Genomic DNA, 12,263 nt, shown 5'->3' with positions numbered 1-12,263 from the left:
CAGAGTCTTGGTATTGAATTGGCCCTCATTTCTGCATCAGCTTTTAGGTGGCGTGGCAGGATTTGGGTGCTAAGGCTGGTGGGAAAAGCTACCTGGGGGAGAAGTTGGTGAGAGGTGGTGTGTTACAGTAAGAATGGGAGATGGGAGAGCTCAGGTTCTCCTACCCTCTTCTAGTTTTGTGTCCCTGGGCGAGTCATGTAATCTATTTGTGTCTTTGCTTCCTCACCCGGGAAGTGAGGCATTCACTAGCAGAGTACAGCTGTTGTTGCATGCGTTCTTACTGTGAATAGGCATCTGCAAAAATTCATACTTGGGAAGCTGAGTTCACGTGAAAATGATACTTGTGAAATGCCAAGCGCAATATCGGGGAATATGGTATTCATGGCTATGTAACGGAATGAATTTTGTGACATAAGTAGACCTGTTTAATTTTATGGGAAACCCTTTATATTTTGCATTACCATATTTTTTTGGAGGATTGGTAGAGGAAATGCATTCATTACAGGATCCCAATTTTATTTATTTATTTTTTAAAGATTGATTTATTTATTTTAGAGAGAGAGAAGTGGGATGGAAGGGCAGAGAGAGAGGGAGAGAGATAATTCTGAAGCAGACTCCTTGCTGAGTATGCAGCCTGACATGGGGGCTTGATCCCAGGACCCCGAGACCATGACTCAAGCTGAAATCAAGAGCTCGCTGCTTAACCCACTGAACCACCCAGATGCCCCCTAATTTTATTTATTTTAAATGTTACATTTAGGTGGGATGGGGACCTGGGCAATGGGGGTGTTGATTTGAATAGGGTCTTTATGTTCTGGGTTTAATTTCTTGCTTTTTGAGGAGGGTCTATGTCGCATTAGAGAATAAAAGTGACTTTTAAAAATCTTCCCCACTGTCTTCCCATTTTATGCATTGTTCTAATTTTATAGTTTTGTATATTACTTCTCTCCATGTGGCTTTAGTGCTGTTTAATCCTACTGCTCTTATAAACCAGAAATGTTGAACAGAAATGAAAGCACAGTTGGGTGGTTCTTGCTGCTCTGCACCATACCTCCTGCCATTTCCCCTAAGAAATTTGATATAAACCCTGAAACACAGATAATTAAGATAGAGGAAGTTTTTTTACAGAGTGTATTTTGGCAAGAGTCTGCCTAGGTAAGGCTGTAGATAAATGGTTCAGTCCTTTAGAAAACAAGGCCTTGGTAAAACAGACGTTCCAATAATCATATCATTGATTTCCTCAAACTGGTTCCAGCAAAAGCCCTGCCACAGAGAAGTTTGATGGGACTTTTTTTTTTTTTTAAGATTTTATTTATTTATTTGACAGAGAGAAAGTGTAGATGGAGAGGCAGGCAGAGAGAGAGAGAGGGAAGCAGGCTCCCTGCTGAGCAGAGAGCCTGATGCGGGACTTGATCCCAGGACCCTGAGATCATGACCGGAGCCGAAGGCAGCAGCCCAACCCACTGAGCCACCCAGGCGCCCGTTTGATGGGACTTTACTGCCTACTGCATTTGAATTATGTTTTGTGGTATCCCGTGAAGCATAAAAAGGTTTTAAACAATGAAATTATCTGTTTCATTCAACTTTCGTGGCTGTTATATTTGGTTTTCTTGGTTCAGCCTATCTTTTTCCTAGAGATTGTGAACTAATAAGATAGACTAGCTAGAAACTTGGATAATTTGGCTTTATGAAATGATGTTTATTATGACTAGCCTATGGAATTCGATGGTGGTCCTGTGTTTTGTAAATTTTTTTTGATTCTAACAGTAATAGATTGAAAAGTGCAAAGTCAAGTGAAAGTAAGTGGCAGGAATATGTTATGTTTTATTCCTTTTAGATAATTAATAAGGTGATGGTCTATTGATTTGGGCCTTTGATTAGTCATTGAAGAGTTGGTTGTTTTATCGAAATAGAAAATTTATAACTCAGGATCTCTGGGAGCAAAACAATTAATTTAGGGAAACCTGGGTGGTTTAGTCAGTTATGCATCTGCCTTTGACTCGGGTCGTGATCCTGGGGTCCTGGGATGAGTCCGGTATTGGGCTCCTTGCTCAGTGGAGAGCCTGCCTCCCCTCTGCCTGCCACTCCCCCTGCTTGTGGGTGAGCACTCTCCTTTCTGACAATTAAGTAAATAAAATCTTAAAAAAAAAATGAAAGAATTATTTAAAAAGAGAACATAGTTTTCCTTGCCTGATATGCAAATTATGCTTTAATTATTACTTGATATCTGTCTAACTTACAATATCTCAAGCTTAGAGGAAGGGAGATTTAAATTTTGATAATTAGTTTGTAGAGGCAAAATGAATGAATTGTAATATATTATAGTGAATAACTACCTTTTGCCTGTTTTCTAGATGAGTAGTGATAATTTTCCATCTCATCATTTTATCAGCTTTATCTTCTTTCTTGGTTAGCATAAATTGCCCTGACATGCAAGTGAAGTAGCTGATGTTATTCCTTTGCCCCCTAAAATAGAAATAACGCGACAGATGCAAAGCCTAGATCCCCATTGCTCAGATGGTATGCCAGGAAAATGGTGATTTGTTTCATTTATGACCCTATTAGTAGAGATACATGAACTTGGGCTGTGGTGTGGGTGATTTGCCTGTGTCTCATATGCTATTACCTGTGTGTGATGCTGGCCAGCGAACTTCAGCACATGAGGTGGGTGATATATTCCAATTACGTCATATCATGTTTGCGTTTCTAATTTTCAGTGAATGCAGTGTGCTGTAGTATTTTTAAGATAGCATTGTCTGTGGATCCCAAGGACCTTTTGTTTTACAGCCGCTTTACTCCTTAGAGCTCTCATTACCCTGGATTTCGATTCTATATGTTTACAAAGCACCGTTGTTTTTCTCTCTCCTACTCAAATAATAAAGTTGTTAAGCCCATTCTTTCGACATGCATGCTCTCCCAAGGGGATAAAGATTCCTTTGTAGATATCCCATACTTTTTCAGTGTAATTTGCAATGATTTGATGTGTTTTATACTCAGGGAAGGACTGGGATACAATTTATTACCTATCATGATTATTTCTACATTCTTTACCTCTCAAATATATGAGACAAAATTATAGGACTTCAGTAATAAACAAAATGCCTTTTTTTCCCCTGATGTGTTTCAGAACATCAGAATGTGGTAGATCATCTTACCCCTGCATTGATATTTTGGTATTTGCTGGTCCGTGTGTGGCATGCCCAGAAGGTTTGCAGATGCCTCTTGGGGCTGGCTGCTGGCCTGATGCTTCTGCACTAACCAGGTTGCCCCCCTATGCTAGTTTTTGCCATTCATTCTGCAATTCCTAGGATGCTGTGGTTGGATCACCAAAGACTCTTTGGAGCTACTTCTTCCATTGTTCAGCCAGCTGTCTTTTCTGTGATAATAGAAAGTTTACCTTCTCACATCAGACCTTCAGACAGGTCCACAGCATTCACTGATTTTCTCTGGTCCCATCTAGAAGCTGGTGGATTCACATATGGTGGATACACATATTCTTTATAAAAGTCCATGGCTGCAGCTCCACTAGTGTGGCTCTGGGGATAGCATGTTCTCCCCAACAGCCGTTTCCAGCTCCCCCTCCCCCACTTTGGTCAAGGAATGAAACATAGTTACTCTTACTGGCATCATTATAATTTTGTTGTTGTGTTGCAAGGGATTTAAGGGAGTGATCATTATATGTGACATGGCCTCATTATTTTGAATAGGTTAGAATGTTTATAACAAATTCAAAACCAGTTTTATAATAACATATGAAGCATCTGCTTATTTTTTCATGTCTGTGTAGAGGGTATTCCTACGGAAGAAATAAAAACTGTGCTGGAGAAGGTGTTCTCAGAATGGAAGGATGTATCTCAACGTTTGGAAGATCTGGCAAGAAAGATTCAGCTACAGGAAGATATAAATACTTACTTTAAGCAGCTTGATGAGCTCGAAAAGACCGTAAAGGTGAAAGAGGAGTGGCTGAAACAAACTTCCTCCCAGCAACCCACGCTGAGTTTGAAGGACCCCTGTCAGGTAAAGAGAGAACCATCCAGAGCATGAAAGCCTTCTATGCCCAGTCCTGTACTTGAAGAAGATGCCACTTGTATCGTAAAATTTAGGTGAATTCATCTTCGGTCAGTTCCGTGACCCTGTTTCCTCTTCCGTAGCGGGAACTGACAGATCTGCTGGCCCTCCACCCCAGAATTGAAAAGGCGCGTGCCAGTTGCTCAGCCCTGAAGTCTCGTCCTTCTGCTCCAGATTTTGTCCGGGAAGCCTTCGAGAGCCTTCTGGGCCGCTACCAAGCTGTGCGACGGGAGTTAGAGCGCGGTCAGCAACAGCTGGAGAAGGGTAAACCCATCCTCTTGGTTTTCTTAGTTGAGGGCTCTGTTGTCTTCTCTTTCAGTTTGCCGTAACGTAGAAATCACTCCCCACATGTGGGCCAAGAACGCACTTCCTCGTTCCGCACCAGCCACATTCTGTTGTCCTCTCTGCCTGCTACGGTGGGGGTCTGAAAATATATTCAGAGTAGTGCCTGGATTCACACTTGTTTGGAGAAGTGCAGACAGCTTTCACCTGCTCTAAAATCATGTTTCTAGGAGATAATGACTTTTAAGAAGTTTTTTTTGAAGGGTGCCGTGCCCCCCAGTTACTAACACCCTTACTAGTAAGGCTAAAAAGAATGATCGCTTACTTCTGTTTGCTAAAAATGGTTTTAGCAATACTATCTCCTCTTTGAAAAGAAGTCATGTTTGTCTCTCAAAGTCTGAAATTATTTATTTATCAGTTTGTTTGTTTATTGGTGGGGAGGGGCCGAGGGAGACAGAGAGAGAGAGAATCTTAAGCAGGTTCCATGCTGGGCTCAACGGGGTCTCGATCTCACAAGTGTGAGTGGGTGCCTAACTCACTGGGCCACCCAGAGGCACCTCAGAGTCTGAAAAAAAGAGTTCTTACTTTTGGAATAAACCTGATTTTGGCAAGTTACCTGTTAAATGCTTTGAGAGCTCGTTTCTCATCTGTCCTATGTTTTTCTCCTTAGCTATTGTGTAAGTCGGGAATTGTGTTGTACTATGTAATGTTATGGGTCATGCATGTTTAAAAGCTGTATGTTGAACCATGTCCTTCCTTGGAGCAAATGTAGATTTTGTAATGACTTGTAGGAATCTGTATGAGTCCATGGCAAGCAAATATGTCATGTTGTCTTTCTTCTGGAAAGGCATTTGGACACTATGCTTTTTTGTTCACTGAATTCAGTTAACCTAGAGTGTAAAATAAATGTTTCAGAGTATTGCTTTTTAAATTTACTCTTATAAAACATGCCTTCGTATAGGTCCTTGTCAGAAATAAAGGCATATTTCGTAACAGTAAATTGAAAAAGCAGGACACTGACCCATCTATTTAACGTTACATAATACAACACAGTTCCTGACCTGAAACTGAAAGAAAGTTCTAAATCTATCTTTTTTTGTCTTTAATTGTGCTAAAATATATATAACATAAAATTTATCATTTAACCACTTTATTTATGTATTTTTTAAAATTTTATTTATTCAAGTGATCTCTCCACCCCGTGTGAGGCTCAAACTCACGACCCTGAGATCAACAGTCATTTGCTCCTCCCTCTGAGCCAGCCACATGGCCCCTATTTTAACCATTTGAAGATGCAGAGCTCAGTAGCGTTAAATGTATTCACACTGTTGTGCAACCGTTCTTCAGAACCTTTTCATCTTGTGAAGCTGAAGCTCTCAACTCCTTAAACAAAAGCTCTTCATTTCCTCCTCCCTCCAGCCCTTGGCAGCCACCGTTCTACTCTCTGTCTGCATTTGATGGTTCTAGATAACCTCGTACAAATGGAATCTTCTAGCATTTGTTTTTTGTGCTGGGAGTATTTCACTTAGTATTACATTCTCAAAGTTCATCTGTGTGGGTAGCCTGTGTCAGAATTTTCTTCCTTTTTAAGGCTGACTAATATTCTATTGATTGTATGTATTATACCACATTTTATTTCTCCATTCCTTTGTCGAGGCCCTTTGTCGGTTGTGACTAATGCTGCTAGCTTCTTAACTTCTGCTTCTGGTTGGTTTCACATCTTTGTACTCCACGTGAGTTTACTTCTTTTCCACACAAGTGTTGCTTGTCCGTGATTTTTACCTTGGTGACTGAAATAGACATCACTCCAGCTGGCTTTTGCAGTCAGGACCTCTCTGAGGACCTGTGGTAGCCTTGCTATGGCGTTCTGTTTGACACCCAGCGCTCTGTACATGGCGGTCAGTCTACCCGTTCAAGCTCAGAGGAGGATGGGTGGAGGGGATCTTGATGTTCTTTTATTCTTTGTGTAGTTACTGGGGGAAAGGAGATTAGATGAGACAAAAGAAACATTGTAGTACCATCTTTAGAGAGACAGTTCATTATGACCAAATGAAGAAAAAATGATAGTGAGTTAGTTAATATTTCAAACATCAACATCCGCAGGAATGAAGTCACTGTCTGACTCTCTGAAATACCAATGGAATGATTTATCTTAGCAGCTAACAGAGACCCTTTTAAATTTTCATTATGGAGTTTAACTTATTAGGTATTAGGATTCACTTATATAGAGAAGATTAACAGCATATATAAAATAATATTAGGTTGCTAACACCATTTTCTAAAAGTAAGTATTTTTAAATAAACAGAAATGAAGAGCCAACCTGGACATGCATATTTGGAAACATTGAAAACACTGAAAGATACACTGAATGATTCTGAAAGTAAGGCCCAGACATCTTTGAATGCCTTGAATGATCTTACAAAAGTGGAGAAGGCCCTGCAGGAAAAAAAGGTAACACATATTTTAGGTCTTAAAAGTGTAGGGTCATTTTTAATACCTCTTATTTCTTATTTTGAAATATTTTTTCAGCTATTTAAAAAAATATTAGTCATTTTCAGTCAGATTTTCAAAAGTTCCTTATAATTTGAAGGTTAGTTACTAAAATGTAGTACCTTAGCTAAAAGAAGAGATACTGATTGAATATTACTAATAGAATAAAAGCATATTTTCTCCTTCTATTGTGCTTAGTCTAGAACTCTCAGCCTGCTCATAATCTGTTCAAATATCTTTAATAAAATGAATATCACTGAATTGATGTGTTCTTTTTTCCTGCATTGAATAAAAATGCTTCTCTGGTTATTTAGGGCACATGACTGTATTATTTCATCAGATAAAACAGATCAACCATTGAGCACTGCACACTTGGTCCTCACTGAGTGCATTGTTTTACTGGATTTTAGGGTGGAGAATATATTATTTCTTGCCCACACATAATTCATGAAGGGAAAGCTTTAACTTTTTTTGGTTATGCTTATTTTTTTTTTCATGACTTTTGTGCAGTTCTTTTTTAATTGTATACGTTATAAAAAGTGACCTTAGGCTGTTTATAGTCCATATTACTACATCTGTACAAATTATTGTGCATGTTTTTAATCTTTTAAACATTTTTTCCAGGCCCTTGATGAAATCCTTGAGAATCAAAAACCTACATTATATAAACTTGCAGAAGAAACAAAGGCTTTGGAGAAAAATGTTTCTCCAGATGTAGAAAAAATATATAAGCAAGAATTTGATGATGTTCAGGGAAGGTGGAACAAACTAAAGGTCAAGGTTTCCAAAGATGTGCATTTACTTGAAGAAATTACCTCCAAACTCAGAGCTTTTGAGGTAAATCCCAAGGCTAATGGCATTTAAATTTATTAGAGAACAAAGTAGTAATTTATCAAGTAAGACTCTAATATCTGTTATATGGATATTTTACATTTTTTCATGTCCTAGATTTATTATGTATATAAGTTGGGATTCCCAACTTGCTTTTGATGTGGTGGAGAAAATGCTCATTTGCTTTTGCTTTGCAAAAGGGCTTCTTTGCAGAGGTGAACTGGATCTTGAAGATAAGAGAAAATTCCTTAAAACTGGCCGAAGGAACATCTCGGGGTTGAGGAGCCTGCGTGATATTCAGACTAGTGATTAGGTCACAGGGCAACTTTGTTAGCGTGGTAAAATTGCCCAGGTCATGGCAGACAGCTGAGTCTTTGACGCTGGTTTTTGTAGACTTTAGACATTTGGAGGTAAAAATCTGAACCAAACCATTGATAAGCGACATCAAACTGGGAAAACAGGTAATTTGAAGGACGTGAAAATCAGAAGTAGGATCCTTTGCTACATCTGAAAATGTCCACAGATGAAGCAGTGATAAAGTTCCAGAGGAAAGGTCAAATGTTAGGACATAAGGAGAAGGTGATAAAAGTCAATTTCAGATAAGACAGGATTTTAACATTTTACCTGTGAGGAAGATGGAGAAGTGCTCTCCACCAAGTCACCTGGTTTTCTACTAGAAAAGGTCAGGATGAAGAATGAATCAATGATACTCTCCTCCCTGTCTTCCTGGTCTCCTTACTTTGGTCTTTTGTGTTGTGGGGTGTTTTCCCACTGTTGTATCTCACAATGGACTTCTGGTATCATGTCTGGTACAGAGAAGGCGCTCAAGAAATATTTTTCAATGAATGAAATGAAATTAGTAATAGAAGATTTAAATCTATATATATATATAAATATATATCCAACATTTACATATTTTTTTAAAGAAAAAATAATATCTATTTGCAATGTAAACAAAGTACCGTTGCTGGTTTGGGATACGTGTGTGTGTGTGTATGTAGGGTTACAGGTTTTCCTTCATAAGGTCATAAAGCAAAACTGGCCACCCTGTTTGTGTACTCTCACGTACACAAATCTGATGCATCTTTCTGGGGTTTTCTTTTTAAAAGTCAAAAAAAAAAGAACCATGTACAGCATGGAAGCAAATATATATATATATATATATATATATATTTGGATTTAGATTCTAAGAAAGTATATATAGGAGACTTTATATATTTATAAAATATATGTATTTCATATATGTGAGAATTTCTATAAAGGATATTACAAAAAAGTGAAAAGATTGAAAATGAAGACAAAGTTCCTGAAAATGCTGTTTCAAAAATCAAAACCAGGGAGCTTCTGGTGAAGAGGGATGGGTAGACCATACAGATCAGTGTGAAGATATCCAGAAAGATGAGAGGAGTATGGTGACCACTGACCTTGGAGGGAAGCTCTGTGCCCCAGTGGATAGCTCCAATGAATGGTCAGGAGAATAAAGATGGTGAGGTTGTGTGTGTGTGTGTGTGTGTGTGTGTGGTGGTAGTGGGAGAAATTTGGTTTTTCTAAGTGCAAACTACAGTTCTATACCAAAACTGAGATCTTAGAATAAAGCATTAATTTAGAAGAGGGGTGTGTTATGTGCAGCTTAGTGTTTTTGAATCATTTACCTTTGTGAGTGGATCCACATCCCCTTCTATGTTTTCAGCTAGAGTTCTTCCCAACTTTAAAAACCAGAATTACCCTTATTCATGATTGTAAAATTTGTGGTTATGGTCCAAGCATTGTGTTATCTGTGGCTCTCAACTGGGGATGATTTTGTCCCCGCCCCAGGACATTTGTTAGTGTTTGGAGAAGTTTTTTTGGTTGTCATAACTGTGGATGGGAAGGGGTGTGGTATTTGCTTCCAGTGGGTAGAGGCCAAGGTTACAGCTAATGCATAAGACATCCCCCACAACAAAAGAATTTTCTGGCCCTAAATGTCAATACTGTGAAGGTTGAGCAATGCTGGATTAAAGATTTCTCATGTTTTCAAAAGAGCGTGGCTTTGTTTTCATATTTAACTCTGAGACGTAGTTAGGGAAATTTGCAGGTGAAGATTAACCCAAAGGTTAATCTTCTTTTGACTTTCAGAAGTGTGTTTTAGGGTTAGCTAAATGTGTGCTAATATTTTAATATGGAATTTAAAGAGCATAAATAAAATTACAAAACACAAAAGAGAGTCCTGTGGTTATAGTAATCCAGCCTTAGGCTTTAGTGGGTTGTTGTTACTAATGTAGCAGATCCAGGCACTTAGAGTGGCTCGTTGGTATGTGTGCCAAATTCATCCCATAATAAATACCCCAGATATTTAGATTTTTTTATTATCACCGTAGCAGATTTGTAATGTCTAGCTTTTCTTTCTTGATTTTTTGTGTTTAACTGCAAGATTGTTGACAGTATGTGTATTCCCTAACTGTGCAACTTGATTGAAATATGTATTTTTTTATTCTGAAGAAAACTTTTATTCCTTTATTTGCTTTGCTTTGAAGGCATTGTTACTTAACTACTTACAATTCACTTAGGAAACCTTAGTTTTTCAAAGCTATTTACAAATAAATACTCATTTGTAGGTTAGGATTTTTCCCCCCTTTCGATGACCTGATGTACAGTTTTTTAGCCATTTAAGTTCTATTTGTCTTTAGACACAGTAGGTTTTTGATTCAGTGCTAGTTTATGATGATGTTTCTTAGGAAAACTGGTTGGCTTGCTTATTTATTTATTTATTTTTTTATATTTTATTTACTTCCTTCTCAGAGAGGGAGAGCGAGCACAGGCAGACAGAGTGGCAGGAAGAGACAGAGAGAGAAGCAGGCTCCCTGCTGAGCAAGGAGCCCGATGTGGGACTCGATCCCAGGACACTGGGATCATGACCTGAGCTGAAAGCAGCCGCTTAACCAACTGAGCCACCCAGGCGCCCCCAGCTTGCTTATTTTTAAAATGTACTTTTACTTGTATAAGTAATACATAAAGAGTGCTCATTGTGAAGAAATTGAGTAATAGAGAATTACTAGAGTGAACATTTAGAATTCCCCTTCCCCCTCAATATCATTTCCTTTCCTGAAGGCAGCTAATATTAACAGTGGGTCCCAAGAGGGCACAAAAAAATGGAAAGACATCCCAGGCTCATGGATTGGAAGAATAGGCATTATCAAAATGTCTATATTGCCCAAAGCAATCTATGCATTTAATGTAGTCCCTATCAAAATACCAATAGCAGTTTTCACCTAAGTAGAACCAACAATTCTAAAACTTGAATGGAATCACAGAAGATCCAGAATAGCCAAAGCAATCTTGAAAAAGAAAAGCAAAGCTGAGGCATCACAATTCTGGACTTCAAATTATATTACAAAGCTGTAGTAATCAAAACAGTATGGCTGGCACAAAAATAGACACATAGATCAATGGCACAGAGTAGAAAACCCAGAAATAAACTTGCAATTATATGGTCAATTAATCCTTGAGAAGGCAGGAAAGACTCCCATGGGAAAAAGACTGTCTCTTCAACAAATGGTGTTGGGAAAACTGGACAGCAACGTGCAAAAGAGAGAAACTGGACCACTTTCTTACACCATGCATGAAAATAAATTCTAAATGGATTAAAGAGCTGCTTCTCAGTGAAGGAAACAATCAACAGAACGAAAAGACAACCCATGGAATGCCAAAAGGTATTTGCCAATGACATATCTGATGAAGGGTTAGTATACAAAATACAGAAAGAACTTATAAAACTCAACACCCCAAAAATGAATAATCCCATTCGAAATGGGCAGAAGACATGAACAGACGTTTCTCCAAAGAAGATGAGCAGATGGCCAAAGACATGTGAAAAGATGTTCAATATCACTTGCCATCAGGGAAATGCAAATCAAATAGAATGAGATCTCACCTCACACCTGTTAGAATGGCTAAACTCAACGACACAGGAAACAGCAGGTGTTGGAGAGGATGTGGAGAAAAAAAGAACACTTGTCACACAGTGGAGTATTACTCGGCCATGAAAGGAATGAAATCTTGCCATTTGCAATGACTTGGATGGAACTAGGGAGTATAATGCTAAGCAAAATAACTTAGTCAGAGAAAGACAAATACCATATGATTTCACTCATGTGGAATTTAAGGGAAAAACAAATGAGCAAAGGGAAAAAGAGAGAGACAAACCAGTTATAGGGCGCCAACTGATGGCTACCAGAGGGGTGGGGGCATGGGGGTGAATAGGTGATGGGATTAAGGAATGCACTTATGATGCACACTAAGTGATGTATGCGATTGCTGAATCACTGGAAAGGAAAAAAGGTCTTTACTGGAGGTTAACATATTCCAGGTGAAATAGAAAAGCTCATGAATGTTACTAATTTTAATCATTTTTTTCACCCTAATAGAAGCAAATGATGTTGGAGCTCCATGAGGGACAATGAAATAGATAGTACACAAATGCATGAGCTTGGAGGGTCAATCCCACACCAAAGAGAATGACGGTGCCTTTTGTTGGCACAGCATTTGAAAGTATTTCATAGCTATGTACTTACTTTTTTCCTACCATCCTACGGTACTTGTAAAAGGGTCATGT

At 38.6% G+C, this 12,263-nt stretch overlaps 1 protein-coding gene across 7 annotated transcripts in view; it reads left to right on the top strand.

The window, feature by feature from the left end:
- Window positions 1–12,263, top strand: part of UTRN (utrophin) — a 510,470-nt gene that overhangs the window by 156,951 nt on the left and 341,256 nt on the right. For all 7 annotated transcript variants that reach the window (XM_044247155.1, XM_044247163.1, XM_044247172.1 and 4 more), the window contains 4 exons: window positions 3,788–4,017; window positions 4,152–4,332; window positions 6,657–6,802; window positions 7,466–7,678. In XM_044247155.1, coding sequence (XP_044103090.1) covers window positions 3,788–4,017; window positions 4,152–4,332; window positions 6,657–6,802; window positions 7,466–7,678 — 770 coding nt within the window. The remainder of the gene's footprint in view (window positions 1–3,787; window positions 4,018–4,151; window positions 4,333–6,656; window positions 6,803–7,465; window positions 7,679–12,263) is intronic.

This window comes from Neovison vison, chromosome 1 (genome assembly GCF_020171115.1).
Source record: "Neovison vison isolate M4711 chromosome 1, ASM_NN_V1, whole genome shotgun sequence".
Taxonomy (NCBI): Eukaryota; Metazoa; Chordata; class Mammalia; order Carnivora; family Mustelidae; genus Neogale; species Neogale vison.
This window is presented reverse-complemented; position numbering and strand designations above follow the sequence as displayed.